Source organism: Sitophilus oryzae, unplaced genomic scaffold (genome assembly GCF_002938485.1).
Source record: "Sitophilus oryzae breed Bouriz unplaced genomic scaffold, Soryzae_2.0 scaffold_1440_pilon_pilon, whole genome shotgun sequence".
NCBI lineage: Eukaryota > Metazoa > Arthropoda > Insecta > Coleoptera > Curculionidae > Sitophilus > Sitophilus oryzae.
In genome coordinates this window covers 4,070,608-4,093,072 of record NW_022146105.1, presented here as the reverse complement: position 1 = coordinate 4,093,072, position 22,465 = coordinate 4,070,608, and the positions used below count along the sequence as shown (strand labels likewise).

At 32.9% G+C, this 22,465-nt stretch overlaps 1 protein-coding gene across 9 annotated transcripts in view; it reads left to right on the top strand.

The window, feature by feature from the left end:
• Positions 1-22,465, top strand: part of LOC115876840 (plasma membrane calcium-transporting ATPase 2) — a 99,321-nt gene that overhangs the window by 60,634 nt on the left and 16,222 nt on the right. For 3 of the 9 annotated variants that reach the window (XM_030892827.1, XM_030892826.1, XM_030892825.1), the window contains exons 1-15: positions 14,359-14,515; positions 14,672-14,866; positions 14,928-15,217; positions 15,271-15,481; positions 16,458-16,493; positions 17,150-17,544; positions 17,603-17,845; positions 18,058-18,299; positions 18,435-18,879; positions 18,933-19,127; positions 19,189-19,395; positions 19,454-19,652; positions 19,713-19,924; positions 19,997-20,148; positions 20,450-20,585. In XM_030892827.1, the coding sequence (XP_030748687.1) occupies positions 14,359-14,515; positions 14,672-14,866; positions 14,928-15,217; positions 15,271-15,481; positions 16,458-16,493; positions 17,150-17,544; positions 17,603-17,845; positions 18,058-18,299; positions 18,435-18,879; positions 18,933-19,127; positions 19,189-19,395; positions 19,454-19,652; positions 19,713-19,924; positions 19,997-20,148; positions 20,450-20,585 (3,315 nt within the window). Of the gene's footprint in view, positions 1-2,296; positions 2,648-13,037; positions 13,058-13,457; positions 13,583-14,236; positions 14,256-14,344; positions 14,516-14,671; positions 14,867-14,927; positions 15,218-15,270; positions 15,482-16,457; positions 16,494-17,149; positions 17,545-17,602; positions 17,846-18,057; positions 18,300-18,434; positions 18,880-18,932; positions 19,128-19,188; positions 19,396-19,453; positions 19,653-19,712; positions 19,925-19,996; positions 20,149-20,449; positions 20,586-22,465 lie in introns of those variants that run through there. The other 6 variants (XM_030892821.1, XM_030892818.1, XM_030892819.1 and 3 more) reach the window with 5 other exon arrangements.

The following is a 22,465-nucleotide window of genomic DNA, read 5'->3' as shown; positions in this document are numbered from 1 at the left end:
ACTGGACGGCCGGCCGTTTTTATTCATGAGCCCCTAGAATAGGAGAACAAAATTGATATTGCCCTTGATTTCTAATTACTTCTAAGTAATGATAAAGCTAGTTCACTTGAATTAAAAATTGACAATTTTTGTAATATGAAAAATTCCGTTTTCGCTAGTGTTTCAGAATTGAAATATATCAAAAGCAAATGCCGTAAATGCTTAGACAAAAAGTTTGGCAAGAATTAGTTTGAGATTATAGAGAGTTGTTGGCGTCACTATGGCGATTCCCGATCTGCCAGACTCCGAGCGCATAGCTCCCAGAAAACATCGTTGCCATACGTTTCTTTTTCTCTTTTTTACTCATCCTCAAATACAGTTTCGTCCAAAACGGTTCAAAATAATACAATTTCGAATATTGTGGTCTAGTAATAACACACATAAGTGACATATTATTAATTATAGATTAACATTTCGATTAAATTGTTTATCAAGGCACGTAATTTTAAATCAGTAGCATTTAATTATTTCGGAATTTAGATTAAACCATTTTCTATATTTTAGAGCACCCTTCAATACTGCTCCGAACATTTTGAACAACATATTGATATATTTTAAGGCATATTTTCAAAATACATTTTAATTTCAGTTCGAGTTGAAAGAGCAGTTTGATATGTTTCTTGCAATTCTGTATTCTTATCAATATTGTAAATAAACTAGATCTAATTGTACAAAACCAGATATAACTCAGTTTAAAACTTGCGATAAGGTAGTGCATACATATGTTATTCAATCCAGTGCCAGATTAAAATGATTAAAATAACAGATTCTTTACTTTGGTCTTTTTTTATAGAAGTTCTATGGAAGTGAAAAATTGTTTTCTTTTTACACGTGAGTCTCTATGCTGTAGATTAATGGCTAAGCATTCGGCAATTGGACACCATCTGGTTCATTTCTCATAGAACCTCCATGGAAGTGAAAAATTGTTTTCTTCTTGTGTAAGAGTGTCTATGCTGTATAATAATAGTTAAGCATTCGGCAATTCCGTGTCAGACGATGGTGGGGAATGTAAAGAATAAAGAATATTCAAAGGAGAGTTTATGTTATTCCAGTTGGAAACCCTCTGGTTCTTTTCGCATAGAACCTTTATGGAAGTAAAAAATTGTGTTCTTCTAGTGTAAGAGTGTCTATGCTGTATAATAATGGCTAAGCATTCGGCATTTTTTTGGCACACGATAGTAGAGAATGTAAAGGACTTTCAAACAAGAGTATATGTCATTCCAGTTGAACACCCTCTGTTTTTTTTTCTCATTGCAGCTCCATGGAATTGAGAAATTGTTTTCTTTTACATAAGAGTCTCTATGCTGGAGAATAATGGCTAAGCATTCGGCAATTCTTTGACAGACGATAGTAGGGAATGTAAAGAATATTCAAAGAAGAGTTTATGTTATTCCAGTTGGAGAGCCTCTGGTTCTTTTCTCATAGAAGCTTCATGGAAGTGAGAAATTGTTTTATTTTTACACAAGAGAATAATGACTAAGCATTCGGCAAATTAGAATAATGACTAAGCATTCGGCAATTCCTTGATAGGATAGTTTATATTATTCTAGTTTGACACCCTCTGTTTTTTTCTCATAGAAGCTCGATGGAAGTTATAAATTGTTTTCTTTTACACAAGAGTCTCTATGCTGGAGAATAATGGCTAAGCATTCGGCAATTCCTTGGCAGACGATAATAGGGAATGTAAAGATTTTTCAAAGAAGAGTTTATGTTATTCCAGTTGGAGAAACTCTGGTTTTTTTCTCATAGTCTCATAGAAGCTCCATGGAAGTGAGAAATTGTTTTCTTTTTAGACAAGAGCCTCTATGCTCTAGAATAATGGCTAAGCATTCGGCAATTCCTTGATAGACGATAGTAGAGGGACTGTAAAAGACTTTCAAAGGAGAGTTTATGTTATTCTAGTTGGATACCCTCTGTTTTTTTTTTATAGAAGCTCCATGGAAGTGAGAACTTGTTTTTTTTTCTTTGTTTTCCTTTTACACAAGAGTTTTCAATAGGTCCAGTCTCGACTGTAGTAGGACTTTAAAAGCTATTTCCAAAGAAGCGATTTGATGAGAAGGGTTGTTTGCGAAATAATTAGCAAATACATGTGGATCTCTTTTGAAATTGTTAATCGTCAGTTGGGAACAAGCACGGGCCTAACTAGTGGTGGGGATGGGATATCTGGCACGAGCGAGGATTTTCCGCGCAAGTTTCCCGACGAGCCGGCAACGTCGGACCACAGTCAGCCTGCCTCATCCAGATTTCCACTACGCTCGTATTCGCATCTCGTCGCCCCAGATATTTACAAATTTAAAACGATCACTTGGCTCCGAGGACCGATTACGTCATAGGCCGACCATCGTCTCTCTCTCATGGTGCGTGTGTCTGGTGCGTGTATACCGTGTGTTCCCTAATTGCAGTTCCAATAATTTTTTAACCGGGTGAGGGATGTGCACGCTTCGGAATCTCGCCGGTCTTAGGTAGTCGCAATCTTCAAAATGTTCCTAGTGCATTCCTGCAAAAATACCTGGAGCAGATCTCAGCTGAGCGGCAAAATCGGACCGGTATTCGTTCCTTATTCTAGCTAAAATTAGTGTTCGGGCTTTTACTGCCGCTTAACCGTAAAGTAAGTTATTTCCTAGTCGCTATTTATAGTTGTGTATATATGTGTGTGTTGTGTTCTTTTCTAATTTATATTTTATGTTCCATCTATAGTGGAAATAACAAACCCCGATGAACCAGCCCGTCGCAAGCTCTCTTTACTTACCATAAAACAGCTATTTTCAATCTTCTATTTATAGTTTTCGCGCTGATCGTGGCGCAACCGTTGAGAAAAAAATTCGAAAATTTTTCCATCAAGTCCAAAAAGGAAATGCTTGTGACCATGACCCATCTGTCAATTCCTAGTCTGATACGAGCCACCATTTATTTTTAGACACAAACCTAATTAAAAAAAGATTATTCTGTTCCCCTGACGTAATATACTGTCTGAAATCCCGTCCAAATTTGCGACAAGCTTTTCACCAAGGACACATGCTTTTTCTTTTTATACTGCTATATCGAAAGGTTACATAAAAATTTTATTCATTCGCCTCGCCAATTCTCTTCATGTCATCAATCATTTTTACTACTTTTTCCCTCTAACAAGAATCTTCCTATTAGTTATTTTATAGTTTTTAATCTTTTTAATTGAATTTAGATCACTAGCAACACAAAACAAAATGATTGTTATAGGCTTGTAAAAACCCAGACGCTATAAGATCTTGGCAAAAATATCTGGCATACCTCTAAACCATCTGGTGTGGATATTACCTAACTCTACGTCTGTGCTTCAGAAATATGTAATAATTTATTTCAAAAGAATATAGTATTTTTAAATTAGAAACCTTTACATATTAACTCTCATTCTAATGAACTCAATGTATATGACTGAACACTCTGTTTTTTCAAAAAGAAAATAATATTTAGAGTTTTCTTAGGAGAGTTATTTATTTATTTTTATTTTGGCATTAAAAAAAAGTGGGAATATCTTTTGAATAGAAATGTTCTGGTGGAATTTTATGTCACTCTGACTAGACAATCTATTTTTGTGATTCCACGTTGCCAAGCTTATGTACTAGCCAACTGATGTCATTATTTTAATTTCGTCATATGAAAATTCTAACCAATTTGAACGAGATTTTTCACGCGGTCTTTCTAAATTTTTCTGTTTTGCAATTTCTAACAATTTTCTATTCAAAACATGTAAATATGCTTTCAAAGCACGTAATAATAATTTAGTCTGTAGATTTACGGTCTTGATTAAAGATAAATATAAATTAAAGCTCCTCATAACTTTTTATCTGGCTTTCGGGCTCGAGGGGTTTTGTTTTATAGATCCACAAACTAACATAATTGTATAATTACGCAAAAATAACTGTTATTACTTTTTAACACAATTGATTTTATAAATCCTTCGTCGTGCCATGTAAATATTTATATACATATTCCGGAATATTTGAAAATTTATATGTTCTATAGATTCTCTGCCGTTACTCACCTGTGTAATAAAACCGCGAAAAAAAATTATAAGCTGGCTAACAGTTAAAAATAGACGTAGTTTTACGTGAGGCAGCATTTTCCAATGTAACAGCTTCTGTTGAATATTAATTATTAGAAATATACCACCCACGGAATGCTAATCACAAGACATTCTTTACTGCAATGTAATTGGGCCAGTTACTATAACACAACACTACCATCAATGATATTACACTGGAAGTAGGGGAATACTACTTACAGAAATTAACAGAAGAATAAAATTAACAGCTTTGAATCAGCAGAGAAGAATATAAAAATAGCTGAAGCAATCGAATATATTTTGTCTAAATAAGAAAATCAATCTATATTTTTCCATGCTTTGATTTCTTCCATGGCCGATAATGAAACTTTGAATAAAAGGATTAAGGAAGGAATGCTATCCATGTATTCATGCATAGTAGACGGAGGTGGGACTCTAGGGTGGGGATCTTCCGGATCCTCGACAGTTCTGTTTGACGATTCATTTGGCACATTTGAATTTGATTTAAAATTTTGTGGATTTGTCAGTCTTTACTGACCTTATTTTATGTTATTTACTATTTATTGTACACCTGACAGTTGTGTAGAGGTGGTAACTCTAGAAGGATTTTTTTGTGGCAGAGCTAAAATTAACAGTGACACTATAGCGATTTATCGAAAAAGACTCTAAAATGGTTGTGTAGCGTGCGGTAGATCTCGGCAAAAATTGAGAGAAATAATGGAACAACTTTTCGCTAGTAAGTGACTACATAATATACATACGTGTAGTAAACCGATCATTTATGAAATTCACTTAAATTAACTAAATTATATATTTTTTCTTGCATTTTTGCTTTTATTTACTACTTGTCAAAGAATTTAGATACGTTAATTTGACTTACCTGCTTCAGTAGCGTATCGGATGTTTGTGTTAATAAATACTTATTATAACTTATCTATTTTTATTAGAATTATATATTTTTATAACAATTTTAATAACTACCAACATTTATTCACAACGTAAAATAAAATAACAAATTATTGAGTCTACCCCACGTCTACCCTACATCATAGTTTTACATTTTTTAAATAAAATTAGAACGGCACTGATAAACCGGAATTTAAGTCGGCCATATTTGAGGCCCATCGCGGTGCACCTAAGTTTTTTGATATGCTCCTTCTTTATTTTTTTTTATTCAAAGTAATAAACGAACTAGCTTAAATAAAAGATCAAGTGTTTTTTCCTCCACGTAAAACATAAATCATATTAATTAGAGTTCAAAATAACCAGATAAGGACTCAAAATTCTAAAGGTAGGTCCCCTTACGTTTTCACATCTAATAATAAGTTAATTTTCGTTCAACTTTATTTTTGATTAAAACTTTCACCCGACGTTTAGTTAATTAGAAGATTTTTTTAATGGAATACGTGCTGAAACGGTGTGTGGGAGGAGGGGGGAATTCGATTCCTTCCCCTGCGATTGATGTGATTGATAGATCTATCCGTTATTTGTTGCTGGTCTTTCGTTTTCTTCATTCAGAGAGTAGAATCATTTATTTTCTCCATTATTTCTCAGAAAGAACACCACAGAAAACATATTTAATGATGGTAGGTATTTTTTTTATTATTACAAGTTATTGTTTTAAGAAATAAATCATCCATAATAAGGAGTGTTAAAACTCATTCATAATTAATCGCGATAGGTATACAAAAGAAATAAACATTATATCTGGGCATTTCTGTATACCTATCAATCGATAGATCGATAGTTTTTATGCCGTAATGAACTCTTTTTCTGCTAAGTCATGATGGGAACACCCTCGATTTTCTTTTTTGATTTAGTTTTCTGCATAGAGACATAATACAGACCCGTGCTTCAATATTTACCAATTTTAGTTTTATATATATATCAAAATCCTTAGTATTATTTGTTTCTACCATAGTTATAATATTATTAGAAATTATAGTTATTTAAAACTCGAGAGAAAAATTTCATTATTATATGAAAAATGCCACATATTTCGACACTTTCATTTCCCCAAATTCTTTATTAATGGAAAAGCATCAAAAAAGTTTAATATTTCTCCTGGAAATTTTAATGGCTCGAATCGATGTTACAAAGTTATTTACGTTATGCCAATAATTCAGATAAATGTTATTATTATTAACTGAAGCTAGGGCAATTTTTTATTCCGAAATTATTTTACGTATTTTTAGTGATTGGTTAAAATAAAAGCGTTAACACAAACGCGATTTTTTATTACTTTGGCTAGATCGGTGCGATGTTTAATTTTAGTTATTGATAAATATAAAAAGTAAATATAATGGGTCTCTCTAACTAAAATTACTTATTATAATAGTACTTTATTTATGAGCGAAAAGTATATTCGGTATATAAGTAATTATTCTTTTGTGAAATAATTTATGTCTCAGATGTAATGTCTGCCAAAATTAATTTGGCTGCTTGCCGAAAGTATATAAAATGTTGAAAAATCCGAACACTGTGTAGGGATATAATAATTCAATCCTTAAACACAAACTCGAATTTTAACAGTCTCGCTATTTGACGTCATTGACATAGGGATGGAAGAAATTTTTCCCAGAATTTAGATCGATTTTATAGATATATACATACATATCGATTTCTTTAATACTTGTACATGACTAACTATAACGTTCAGAGAAGAATGCATCAAACAGTTTGTTTTGGGTGATTCCTTCGTGATAAATACAAATTTCATGACTCAAATTTATTGCAAATTTCATTTATCGAATTCGAAAAGTATCGCTCGTAAAATTCGAAATAAACAAACACGTCTTATTTTATTTTAAGAATCAGTCATACGCAACGAAGTAACAATAAAATCTGTTTAATTTACCAATTTTCCTCCATATAAACATAAATATAATACATCAAACATTCGATTTGGCTTATTTTTAGATTTAATATTTGTTAAGGTTCTCAAGAGATTTGTTTGTATATGTAGTTTATATATTTTTTTATTAAATCAACCTTTATTATTTATAATTATTTGTAGTTGTCTATTGATTTTGCAACAAATATCTTTCTAATTTATGTTTATTTAATGAATATAGGGAATTCTCTCTTGTTTGAAGCAAAAAACAAAATATCTCTCGGACAACTGTTTTTTTTTCTCCGAATTAGGGAAAAAATAGCGTTTACCTTGGCCATTATTTATTTAGAGCATTAACATCAATCGATTTCCAATACTTTCTCACTAAAATAGAGTGTCATTGACATCGGGTTTGAATTCTCTTTATATTACAGTAGATATCTTTATAATTCCAGCAATAAAGTAGGTCTCAAAATGAATTTAGCAAAAACCAAAGTAATGTACAACGAACTAATAGACAGAAAAAGACATTCATAAAATAACACAACACTGGAAAGAGTAGAAGAATATATATGTTTGGGACAACGAATACAGCAGCTCGGGATCTCTACTACCACAAATCAACAGAAGAATTACGTTACCATGGAGTACTTATAGAAGAGACTCAGTCATATTCAAATCTAGAAAGCCACTTTATCTTTATCTAAAGTAGGAAACATTCGACCAATGTGTACTACAAGTCATGGCCTATGCACGCGAAACCTGGAACTCTTAAAACGGACATTATAAGGAAACTGCAGGTCGCACAACGCTCAATGGAACGAAATATGCTGGGAATAACCAAGAAAGACCATAAAAAAATAAAGTAGTTACGACAAAAGACTCAGGTAATAGATGTCATCTACAGAATCAAATCCCTCAACTGGCAATGGGCAGGACACCTGGCAAGAAGGACGGACAACAGATGGACCACAAAAATTATAGCATAATATCCACAAGGAATTAAGAGACCTAGAAAAGACCAAACCTAAGATGGGGGAAATTAGCAGGGATAACTTGGACCCGCATAGCCAACAATAGACAACAATGGGCCCAAGTATAAAGACAGTATCTGAATATGTGAGGGAGCTGAAAATGATGATGATGATCTTTATAGCTCCACCTTACAAAATTATTCACATTTAATTTGAATATTCCTTCATATCTCAATGGGATTAGGAATATATTAATAAAAATTAGAAATAAGTAGACAGAACACGTGCAAAATTTAGTAATTAAAAGAGCCTATCTATATCGTTAAGTGTCATCATTTAAATTAACTTTACAAAATGTTATCGTCATATTTAATACTATTACCGCTAATTCGAGTTAAATAGTGTGGGAGCTATTCGCTATCATAAATGTTGTCCTTGGCACTTTTTTTATAGTATTTTCGTTACAGCACTAACATTGCTGATGCCGTCACTATTCTATAAATCTATGAGGGAAAATAGAAAATAGTATATCGGCTAGTTGGCTTTATAGTATTTTTATCCCGGCCAGCCTGTAACAGACGGGAACTATAATTCATTTGGCCAGAAAAATCCGACTTTTCCGATAAAAACTACTGGACAAGATCATCGTTTTCAAAATAGATTTATAAAGGTTTTGGACAATTGAAAACACGGAAAAATATTTAAAAATATTCTAGTACTATTTTTGTGCCTATACAGGGTGTTTCAAAAAACATGTGCCATCTCTGGTGGGGAGATTCCTCTCGTAAAAATAAGATTTATTTTTTATTTCAACATAGGTCCGATTCTGCTTATATAGTTTCGTAGTTACAGGGGGTTAAAGTCTTCATTTGTTTTTCGATTTATTATAATTTTCTTCCAACTCAATGCAAAAATGTCTAAAGTTGCCATGTGATACGTTATTCTAATCAGAGTATCATTTTCTCTCGAATAAAATAAAAAATACCGAAATTAGTTTCCGGTGAAACAGGAAGTGACCGAAAACAATTGAATACGCCAATCAATCCTAATCTATGTCATATACTAATATACAAAATCTCGTTTTTTATCTGAAAAAATAAAAAAGTTATAGAGGTGAGTGACTTTCGAGATGCACCCGGTATAGTTATTACATTTGGTAGGCATGAAAAATTTCTTCTCAGTGGAATTTTAACATTGACCAAGTGCATTTAGCGATTCGAATAAAATTATTATATTATTCAATTAATAAAATTGAGGGTAAATGTTACTATAAGTGCGACATATTTTAATGCAAAAAAAGTGTCGACATACTCACCAGGAACATGTATATGGGTTTCAAAAAAAAACATGCGCGCCACTGACTTTTATTTCTCTTGTTATCAAAATTGTTTTTATCAAAATCGTTTAATACTGATTAAAAGTTGTATCTTGATATTTTGTCCATTTCGATCTCCTTGGTGAGAAAAACGCATTTTTATTTTAATCACAATTAATAAAATTAAAATAAAAATAAAAATAATAAATTATTTATTTAATCTCATTTATTATTAAATTTTAATAGAAATTAAACGAGAAATGTAAGGAATAAATAAAGAGACAACTTTTAATCGGCATTAAACAATCTACATAATTTTGCTAACAAGAGAAATAAAATCAGTGGCGCACATTTTTTTAGAAAAAATATTAAAGTGATAACCCATATATGCACGTCTCTGGTGAATATGTACTCAATAATATCACTCAAAATTTCATTCGAATCGCTAAAGGCACTTGGAAAAAAATTATAATAAATCGAAAAAAAAAATGAAGACTACCAACCAAAAAAAAATGAAGAAGAAAGAATGAAGAAAACAAAGAAGAAAGGAAGAAGAAAAAATGAAGACTACCAAACCAAACCCGCAGTAGGTACGAATCGGACCTATGTTAATATAAAAAATAAATCTTATTTTTACGGGAGGAATCTCCTCACGAGAAATAGCACATCTTTTTTGAAACGCCCTGTATAGATCATTCCATAAAATAACTACCTTTGCCTTTTTTGACGTTGTTTGTTTTCGAAGACGTATAGCTTGATGTAAAACAATCTTTGATCCTTTATATTTTGTTATTTACAGTAACATTATATTCGTATCCAATTTAGCATTTTAGTTTGGTAAAAAACGGCCCTTGTTTACGACATTTGATCTACAAAGGGTTGCTATTCGCACAGAGAGTTTAAAAATAACTTTTATTTATCAAGTTCACTTTAAAGGCTTGATGTTTCTCAATTTGTACGACTTGTGTGCGAAAAGTTTTGTTTATGTTTGACGAGGCGAACCGAAATTTATTAAGGGCGGTTTGTTAACATTAGCGGCCAGTATTAGGGGTTTAGGGGGGTATCAAGTTTCATATAAAAGGTAAAGTCGTTATGTGTGTGTCTTTGCCATTATTACTCGAGGCTCCCCTATGGGCGAGCGGTATCGACCTGTCTGTCGCGTCTTTTGCCGATGAATAGAATCAGAATGACGTCCTTTTTTACAATTTATTCCAGGAAACTAGTCAATATCACGAATACTGGCAACTGGCAACTACGAATTATAGCGGTATGGATAAAAGATAAAACCCGGCACAGGAGCATACCTATAGGCTATAGGTAACATTGTAATTTTCGAGCAGGTCATTTTGAGACAGGCTTTTTTATTCTTTTCGCGTTCTGAATGTTGAATTATCGCAGTTTGCCAGAACGAACGCGGAAATTTCATGTTTCCAAATCGATACAGGCAGAAATTACAGGGCGTTTCAAAAAAAATGTACCATCTCTCGGGGAGATTCCTCTCGTAAAAGTAAGATTAATTTTTCACAGGTCCGATTCTGCTTTGTTTCGTAGCTACAGTCTTCATCTTTTTTCAAAGATTTATTATAATTTTTAACTCATAGTAACTTTTACCTTCCAAATTTTACTCGAATCGCTAAAAGTACTTGGAAGAAAATTATAAAAATCGAAAAAAAATTAAGCCTTTAATCTCCTGTAGCCATTGGCGTAACTACCGGTGGGGACCGGGGGTGCCGGGCCTCCCCATGTACTGCTGGGTACCCCCCAGAGAAATCCTGAATTATGACTCTTGGCTACGTATTAATTTTTATTTGCTTGTGATGCAGTAAAAATGATGTTTTCTAGTTTTGTTTAGTTAATATTATTTTGTTGTGTTCAAAAAATGTGTTAATTTTTATTTTTTTAGAAAATTTGTAGGTATTTAAGTAATATACGGGAACACGGTTTGATAACCAAGTCTATGAAATTTATTGATAGAGAAATTCATGTAAACGTTTATTCAAAAAATTTGTTTTTTTAAATTATTTTTTATTTTTAAAAAAACAAAAGCCCTAGAACCCCCCTGGGCCCAGGCCCACCCCAGGATAAATTGCTGGTTACGCTAATGCCTGTAGCTACGAAACAAAGATGAATCGGACCCTTGTTGATATGAAAAATAAATCTTGTTTTTACGTGAGGAATCTCCCCACGACAGATGGCACATGTTTTTTTTAACACCCTGTATAAAGGGAACTTAAAACCTATAATGCGTGCTTTATACGGATGCCCGGCTTAGTCGCCAACATCCCATTTGATTAGATTTTCATTAAAAAAATCGATATTGTTTATATCGATCAAATATTAACCAAAGTAGTTATTTATGTTTACGAAATACGCTGATTCTTGTTCACAAGAAGCAATTAGAGCTTTTTAAAAGTACTTTAAAAGATCGTCCCAAGAGTGGTCTTCTCTTTAAAGACGCGATGATAAGGATATAGAAATGGGCCCTTAGAGAGAGATTTCTTTACGAATATGCATACAAAAAGAGAGGATCAACAGCTAGTATATTTTGGAACTCTAAAGAGGGGATTATTATTATAAAATACACTTATTGAAAATGTAATACAACTAATATTTAGTATTAATATAGTGGAAAAACACTGTAAACACTTAGTGTATCATTCTAATTGAAATAAAGGAAATAAAACGAGACAGTATATACAAAAGGATGCCCAAAAAGTTTATGAACTATACGGCGTTAGGGGATTAGAAATAAATATATCTTAGATATTATATCAGAATATGTTTAGCGGTGGTGTGTTCAAAGATCTTGATTATAAACATTTTTCACCATAATATTATATGATATCAACTTTCATCGGTCATTTTCAATAGCAAAACTAGGTCCAATCCATATGTTCCATGATTTACTAGGTTCTGTGATTAGTTATTAGCTCCAATATGAGAAAATTGGGTAGCACACCTAAATTTGGGTTTATCTGGAAGTCCATGATGAACTTTTCCAAATCCAACATAACTGGAAGGCCTTGCCCTTCGTCCATACCGCGTGTCGGTGACAAAAATATTATAGCCATACTCGAGACTCTGTATTACAAAGCAAAATCTAATAGAAAGCATCTACGATTTCACAAATAACTCAGCAGTCCTAAAAAATTTGGATATTAAAACTTGGAAAATTAGAAAAAGAAATGCATGTCAGACTTACCTCACAAATATTTAATACTGGAATAGGACTGCCCTAGGGGAATAGAAAGAAATATTTTTGGCCTGAAAAATAAAACAACATATTAGATATTAGCTAGTAGATGTGTAGCTAGGATATTCTTCTTATAACGTGATTGTGTTTGTAGGAAATAGTTTATGGTCAGATTTAATCCCGCTTCCCCTTCATTTTAAAATACGCATATCCCCACTACTTTTAGACAAATACTTTAAATATTGTTGGGATTTATTAATACCATAATTTATTCGCTTGCCTATTTTCCCGTGATTAAGATAATGACACACGCATACAATTTACAATCTGTAAACGTTCTTCTAAATCTCAAGTTTCATAACATCAAACTTAATTTACGTAAATGCACTGCCAAGTACAATTAAAACGTCTTATAGGTACCCTAATAATTTTGGAATTGGTACCCATAAAGTTTTGCCATCGCACAGATAAAAGGAGATATTTTGACAAAACTGCTCTTTGTGTCAGTGAGTTTCGGTTGGCTGTGTGATAAGATATGCCAGTGATTCTCTATTACTTTGCTGTTTAGTTGAAATATTTTATGGTAGAAACTACTGTTCTTGGATATACATATCAAGCCATAATTTTCGTGGCCATAATTTCTCGTTATTTCAGATATAAGGTAAGGTAAATTGAATAGGCATGTCCTCTGATTGTTTATAAGACTCCTAATTAATAAATTATGAGTTCCAGTTTAAAAAGTAACTTAAAAACTAACTTTCTAAAGTAATAATTGTACTTGGTTTACCGTTCTTTTGTTGTCGTTGAATTTGCAACCGATCCCTAATTTTATGTAAGGAATAATAAGTAAATAGTTTTTGTATGATACAATAGTTTATATTTATCACTGACTGACCGTTTAAATGAATAATACTGGTAATAGCTAACAATTTGTTGCGAATTTCTTATAAAACCGACTCTTAATAAAACTAAAGAACAATTATGATTATTGACAAATTTGACGTTATCTGATTACGGTCACGACCAATGGCATTAACTCTCTATATTTTTAGTTTTGCTAATCTATACCTATTGTCATGTTATTCTAACCTAACTTTATTGTGTATTAGTGAGGCGATCAGGCAATGAGTATTTAAGTAATTTTAAGTGATTTATTATTTTATGTACTTAATGTATGCAGCTTAAGGTAAATACTATTAATTATTTTGATGTTATAAAGGTATTATTAATTTTTATATTGTTTTTCGCGAATACGACACTTTTTTTCTAATTTGATGTCCCCCTTACCATTTTCTTACCTTTATTTTATTAATGTTCTTTTATATTTCAAGGAATAAATGCTTATGAACTGATTTTCTGAATAAAACATTCCCTTTTTTTATATGCAATAAAATTTTTTATTTATTGAGCGATAATTTTTAATATTTTATTTGTAACATTAAGCTAAACAAGTTCAGGTATTATACCAAGATAGGTACATTAAAAGGATAATATATCTATTTAGTATTTAGTATCTAAATAGTCCTTAATTATAAAAAGTTCCTATATATATTTTAATATTAAAGACTAAATTTTAAGTAGGTAATTTCTGTAAGTAGTAACTTGCGTATAAGGGACATTTTTTCTTTACTCAAGTGTCTACATATATGTATACATATTTATGCTATAAAGGTAATCATTGACGTCTTAAATGATGTCACTAAGAAAGATAAGTGCGTAAATAAATACTTTAGAAAAATACTGGAGTGGCTATAATAAAAGAGATACAGACATAAGGACGATTAGCATTATACTGCTGTGGTACTGTGCGTAAGACTGGGCTGTGATATCGATATAATTTAGGATAAGTTCTATATAATGTAAAAATATATTCTGTTCTTAATTTATATATGTTAGGATGTGTCTTGAGTCTAATCCTGTAGTCTAATTATAAAAAAAATTGTTTCAGAACTGCAGTAAGAAATGGCTACGATAGACGGCCGTCCCGCACAATATGGAATATCCTTAAAACAGCTCCGCGACCTCATGGAACATCGAGGTCGCGAAGGAATTCAGAAAGTGCATGAATTGGGAGGGGTACAAGAGATTTGTAAAAAACTTTACACATCCCCAAGCGAAGGTAATGGTTTGGCATTAAAAACTAACATTTTTAATTCAAATGTGTTTGTAAAAAAGAAGTCAATTAGTTATATATATTCCTGAGCAACTATTTGACTGTACTAACATTACATATACTTTTAATTTCAATATGTTAACTTTATATCTAAAATTTTAGGTCTTAGTGGGTCAAATGTAGATTTAGAACATAGAAGAGAAACCTTTGGTTCAAATTCAATACCCCCAAAGCCTCCAAAAACTTTTTTACAGTTAGTTTGGGAAGCTTTACAAGACATAACATTAATTATTTTAGAAGTAGCAGCCATAGTTTCTTTGGGACTTTCATTCTACCAGCCACAACAAGAAGAATCAGGTATTTAACATGCAAAGTCATATTCTTATGCTGTAATTTATCCATAACTTTTTGCTTGCAGAAAGTGGATTTGATGATGATGAAACAAGCCATGGATGGATTGAAGGTCTCGCAATTTTAATTTCAGTTATTGTAGTAGTATTAGTGACAGCGTTTAATGATTATACTAAAGAAAGACAATTTCGCGGTCTACAAAGTCGAATAGAAGGAGAACATAAGTTTTCAGTTATTAGGCAGGGTGAAGTAAAACAAATATCTGTCAGTGACATAGTTGTAGGAGATATCTGCCAAGTTAAATATGGTGATCTTTTGCCTGCTGACGGTATTCTTATTCAATCCAATGATCTTAAGGTATCCTCTTCAGTTTAACATTTTTTCGCCTTTTCAATTCCCATTATTTTCAGGTGGATGAATCTTCTCTTACTGGTGAATCAGATCATGTGAAAAAAGGTGAATCCTTTGATCCAATGGTCCTCTCAGGTACTCATGTAATGGAAGGTTCTGGAAAGATGTTGGTAACAGCAGTAGGCGTCAACTCACAAGCTGGTATCATCTTCACACTATTGGGTGCTGCAGTAGATCAACAGGAACAGGAAATCAAGAAAATGAAAAAAGGTATGTAGAAAATACCCCATTATGTGCGCATGTCACTGTTTGATTCGTGACCCCCCTGTAATTTCCCATCTGTAAGGGCTTTCCACTTGCAGAATAGTAGGGTTCTATTCCTTGGTTAATTTCTTTCCTTTCATTCATTTTTACATTTAGTAGAGTAATAGATTTATTTTTAATTCTTTTTAGAGTAATCTAATCACATCTACATTTTGAAAAGCATTTGACGCAATAGATAAGTTTTTATATTATTTTACGACTGGTTTATTACGTCAATTGTTTCATAGTATGCCTGAAAAGAGATATTTTTGAAGATTAAATTTATTTTCTATTTTTTTTTTAGTTAAAATGTACCACTTGTACTATTTCTGTAATAAGAGCACTTACAGGTGAAGCATTAAGGCGACATTTAATTGTATTACTGTTAGTTGCACATTATCTAAATGTCTGTAACATCAGAATAGAATGGTTGCGATATATTTACAATTTATTCTACCCCTGTCCTCTTTTTTCATAACATACATGTGTATTATTTTTTTTATCACATACAATGACAGAGTTGAAAATTGGATAGGGTTTAGGGATCACAGATATTTTTTTCGTTAATATTTTTACAGTAACTAACTATTTGTATTTTAATTTGGTCACATTTGAAATATTTTTACCCATCTCTTCGTTTACAGAGATATATACATGTATGTGATTTTTTTAGTATATTATTTTTACATATAGAAAATTGGCTATATAAGCCACCTACAGTTTATGAGAAATGAATCACCTAGATCAATCAATATTAAAAAAAATATATTTATAAATCTTTTTTTTTAAAGAATACATTTTTAATTTTTTTTTTGATAATTCATTTATCACCTCATGAACTGTAGGGCCCCCTTCACAGATTTTTTATATTTTACCCATGTCAGGACTTTGGGAGTGTTTTTGAGATTGCTAATGTTATCCTTTTGCATGTGTTTTTGTACAGAAGCTAAAAAGCAGCGGAAGAAGAAAAGTTTAACAGGTGAATAATTTTTTTACTTATTTATACATTACAGATTTAAAAACACCCATAAATAATTAAAAATTATTGTATTTAATTAACTAACAATTTAAAAAAAATTAAGTTTAAAATATTTTTCTAATTTTTGGAAATAACTTACCTGCATGCTCATTCTTATTTTATTTTTTTTTCCTTATTAAAATTTCTAAATATGTTTGTTAAGTGTTTTTTGTTGTTATGGATATAGGACGCCTTAATTTGGTTTTAAATTTTATCAATAAATGGACAAATTTGCTGCAAAAAGCTATTAAGTTTATTTATATATTATTTTTTATAGATAAAATTAAGTTTTTCTTCATATTTTCTAAAATACTTAAATTTTATTGTCAATGTATTTTATATAAAAAAGTGTTTTTATATATTTGTTTTGGTTCCAAACTAACGAAAACTTTACTTTTGTACATATTTAATTTAATTATTAATGCATTAAATTCATTAAGTATGGTTTGTGAACTTTTTTCTGTGGATAGACTTTTTTGTATATATGTTTACTGTAGTGTCTTCAGTGTCAGAGTTTATATAAATTCGGTTTTACAATATGAAGCAAAACACAAAACCAAAATTTCGGCGTCTTCAAGTTGCGTGATTTCAAACACTGACCAACGCGTTGAAATTAGGAGATGAAGAGAATGTGACTGGAAACAGTCACATGAATTCTCCAGCCCCTGTCTCTAACAAGCACGACGCCACTCAAGATGGTAAGGAGAATCACGTGAACAACGCTCCGCCCCCAGAATCCAGTCACAAGAAGGAAAAATCTGTCTTGCAAGCAAAATTGACCAAGCTTGCCATCCAGATTGGTTACGCAGGGTCCACGATCGCTGTACTCACCGTCATCATCCTCATCATCCAGTTCTGCGTGAGGACGTTTATGATCCAGAAATTGCCCTGGAAGAACACTTACGCCAGTCAGCTCGTTAACCATTTGATTATTGGTGTCACTGTTCTTGTAGTTGCTGTGCCTGAAGGTCTACCATTGGCTGTAACTCTCTCCTTAGCTTATAGTGTTAAGGTGAGATCTTCGAGACACCACCAATCTGTCTCCTTAAAATGACTTTTTTGCCTTCCAGAAAATGATGAAAGATAACAATTTAGTAAGACATTTAGACGCTTGTGAAACCATGGGTAACGCCACGGCCATCTGTTCCGATAAGACGGGTACTTTGACCACTAACCGCATGACCGTCGTTCAATCCTACATTTGCGAACAACTCTGCAAAACTATCCCGAAGTTCAGCGACATTCCCGCTCACGTCGGCAATTTGATCATACAGGGTATTGCTGTAAACTGCGCATATACATCGCGCATCATGGTAAACACACATCCCCTACATAACCTAGATCATATAAGTATACATGGATACCATTTACAGCTCTCCTAACCATGTTGCCAACATAGTAGACTATAAAATTGATCTGTAATGTTTTCATATTCAATTGAAAAGGTGTAGGAAAGGTGTTCATGTTATCTCATATGGTGTAGGGCATTTAGAGCTGTTTAACTGACGGCTGAATTTGGTTTTAGCCTTCCGAGGACCCAAGCGAATTGCCCAAACAAGTGGGCAACAAAACCGAATGCGCTTTGTTAGGTTTTACATTGAATCTGAACAAGAACTATCAAAACATTCGTGATGACTATCCCGAAGAATCATTTACGAGAGTGTATACTTTTAATTCTGTTAGAAAGTCGATGAGCACTGTTATTCCTCGCCGCGAAGGCGGGTTTAGATTATATACCAAGGGTGCTTCTGAAATCATTTTAAACCGGTAATAAATCGCCTTTAATATACAACGTATCTCGAAGTGCGTGTATCAAACAGTACTGCCTGGTAATGTTTGGTTCACCCATTTCTGGACTTGCATATTTGGATTATATAATTTTGTAAATAATTGTAATTCTAGGTGTGCCTTTATTTATGGTCATGATGGCCGTTTGGAGAAATTCACTCGCGACATGCAAGAGCGGTTGTTGAAGCAGGTTATCGAGCCAATGGCCTGCGACGGCCTTCGAACAATATGCATAGCATACAAAGAATTTGTTCCTGGTAAAGCTGAGATCAATCAAGTTCACATTGACAATGAACCAAACTGGGACGACGAAGAAAACATCGTCAGCAATCTGACCTGTCTCTGCGTGGTGGGTATCGAAGATCCTGTCCGTCCCGAAGTACCCGACGCCATCAGGAAATGCCAGAAGGCTGGCATCACCGTCAGGATGGTCACTGGTGATAACATCAACACCGCCAGATCTATAGCCACCAAATGCGGCATAGTGAAACCAAATGAGGACTTTCTTATTCTCGAAGGCAAAGAGTTTAATATGCGAATTAGGGATGGTTCTGGAGAGGTACAATTCGTACATTTCCCGTCGGGTTTCCTCTACTCGTTTTTGTGTTACAGGTTCAACAACATTTGTTGGATAAAGTTTGGCCTAAATTGAGAGTTCTGGCTCGATCATCACCAACTGACAAGTACATTCTAGTTAAAGGTATCATCGATAGTACCGCTAGTGAAAATAGGGAAGTTGTAGCCGTTACTGGCGATGGTACTAATGACGGGCCAGCTTTGAAAAAAGCTGATGTTGGTTTCGCGATGGTAAAGATTTTTAAGCTTTATTTTCTTTGATTTATTAAACAATATCCTTGCTATTTATTAGGGAATTGCTGGAACTGATGTGGCGAAAGAAGCCTCTGACATCATCCTCACTGATGACAATTTTAGTAGTATCGTAAAAGCTGTAATGTGGGGCAGAAATGTCTACGACAGTATAGCTAAATTCTTACAGTTCCAACTTACCGTTAATGTTGTTGCTGTTATCGTTGCGTTTATTGGTGCTTGCGCTGTTCAAGACAGTCCTCTGAAGGTATCAGATGATTCTCTCATAGTTTTTGAAAATTCAACTAACAAGTTTTTCTTTATAGGCTGTGCAAATGTTGTGGGTGAATTTAATTATGGACACCTTGGCTTCCTTGGCGTTAGCCACTGAGTTGCCTACACATGATTTATTGCTGAGGAAACCCTATGGAAGAACCAAGCCTTTAATCTCCAGAACGATGATGAAGAATATTCTTGGACAAGCTGTTTATCAATTGACTATTATCTTTTCTTTGTTGTTTGTTGGTATGTTGCAGAGTTATAGTAGGGCATTTGAGGTCTTATCCTTTGTTGTTATTATTTTAGGCGACAAAATACTTGATATTGAATCAGGAAGAGGTGCTGCTATTGGTTCAGGACCGTCCCAACATTTTACTATTATATTCAACTCCTTTGTAATGATGACCTTGTTCAATGAGTTTAATGCTAGGAAAATTCATGGGCAGAGAAATATTTTTGAAGGAATATTTACTAATCCTATCTTTTACACTATTTGGATTGGGACTACAGCCGCGCAGGTAATGATTTTTTTGTGATCTTTGTTTATTTTATCTCATGATTATTTCAAATATATTTTTTTTAATTTACAGGTTGTGATTATTCAGTATGGTGGAGTAGCTTTCGCTACAAAAGCTCTTACTCTGGAACAATGGTTCTGGTGTTTATTCTTCGGTATCGGCACTCTTTTATGGGGCCAACTTGTTACCACTATTCCTACACGTAAATTACCGAAAATTTTATCGTAAGTACCTGATGAAAAAACGTTCCTTCTCTTTATTGTTAAGAAGAACTCGATTTTTAATGAAATATTAAGAAAAAAATATTTAATGCATGATGATTTGATTTTAAACAGATGAACTTTAACGGTGACGAAGACGTAATTAACCAGAAGTAATGATACAGCTTGTGATATTCAAAATTTTGATGTAATTTTAAATAAAAGTTTGTAATAAAGCTTGTTGAATGGAGTGTTAAATTCTTTAAAAAAAAGACATGCGCATTTTTGTGATGGATATGTTTACATTTATATTTTATTTATTTAGTTGGGGTCGTGGTCATCCTGAAGAATACACCGAAGCCATTGCTATTGGCGAGGAAAAATTCGATGTGGATTCAGATAAGAAACCACGCGCAGGTCAAATTTTGTGGATCAGAGGCCTTACGAGGCTACAGACTCAGGTAAGTCATTCTGAGTGTAGACTATATAAAGAATTCTGTAAAGACGTTATGTATTCCCGACCAGTTACCTTATTTCTTGTTTAAGTTAAAGAAATAAGGTATCTAGTTCTCAGATGAATAGGTTAGAGGCTCTAGCACAGTGATTTTGATAGTTATTTGACAGTAGCAAGCCTCTGACTTATACTAGTGTAATGATATGAAATGTGTGACTGATTTTTGGAACAGAGCTCATAATTATAGGGTTTCCATAGGCAAAAAAAAAATGATCAAGTTCAGTTAAGGTCCTCCCATCTGTCTCATCCTTGTTTTCCTATACCACTTCTCTTTTTAGACTTATTTGACCAGCATGATTGCTGCTTAACAGTTGACATTGCGTGTCGCAATATTATTAATCACTTATTTTGGGTGGTCAACGCTTAAGAGAAAGAAATCAGGGAACTTTTTACACTAAATATCGGTTGGGGAACTGTTATGTTTGTCTTAGGACAACTTTTTGTTTTGTTGTCCACCCAAGACTTACCTGTTTGCTTTTAGTTGTCAGTGTATTTTTGTAGAACTCCTATTTTAATGTTTGTCAAATAGAATTAACATAATGCCTTGCAGGTGCAATATAACATTTTTATTTTCGTAGTCAGACAGTCAAAAAGAAAATAATTATCAGTATGTAGGTCAGCAGTGGATCTACTCTCCTTGCAGACATTTTAATTTTGTTTTGAATTCCAAGAGAGTTGGTGATACTTTAAATTATAATGCATATCCTTTAGTTTTTTCACCCTAACTCTCTTTTAGGTTTTAAATTATTTCTTTAGCTAACCAAATTCTGTCTTAGCCCCATAACCTAATATCTAGACTTTTTGATGCTACTTATCCAGAAATTGGTGTTATGGGGCTATTATGCATGCATAGATTATCACAAAACAAGCTGTCAGTAACCCAGTCACTAGAATAGCCCGGCTAACGAATTATCATCTTACTTAGTGCATGTTTTATCTAACAAACATCCAGGATATAGTATATAAACCTTTTTAACACTACTACTATTATTTTTAAACGAAGAGAAAACATATTTCGATTTTTTTGGTAAGACTACAAACCGCAGTAGTGTAGAAAAAGGTGTCATATTTTTAAACAATCCCCTGATTGAACGATACCTATGGCTGTGTTGTCTGAGGTAGCACTGTTTTTTTTATACACGAGTCTAATCGATGACGAAAGTTTCTGTCTTTGTATCACTCTTTCTTGCTGCTTTATTTTGTTTTTCGTTTGTTTGTCCTTACTTGTGAAGGGTACTGTTAGTTGTACCTTATTTTTGTACAAACAACAAAAAGGTTTAACACAAATTAGTGCAAGTAGGAATTTTAGAATTAAAACCAGTAAACACCATAGTCTCTTCAGTAGAGGTTTGTCCCAGCTGCAATAATCTTAGGGTACAAAGTTTCTACTGTAAGGTTTACTGATTTATGGAATACACGTTTTAAGAAGTTATTTCTGGAGATGCCACTTTAGAAGTCGACCTAGAGAGACGTTTTTATCCTTATTTAGACATAATACTGTATTAGTAAACCTATCTTGAATACCGATTCTTTTTAACGCAAAACTCCACTGATTTACTGGTCTAGGGAGATATCTACTTTAACAAAAATTTCTCTAATTACCAAAAATTATATGACGACTCCAGAAGTACATTTCCGGGGGGAGATGTGCCTTGGAGCCATTGCATCATTTTTGTTAGTTCGGCTAATTTGTGGTAAAGTATGGAGGAAACAACATAAACAGATTTTTTAAGTGAAATAGAATATATATTTAATGCACAGTATGAATTATGTTTAAATATGGATGAAAATGATATCAAAACAACTCGGACGCACTTTGTGCCAAGT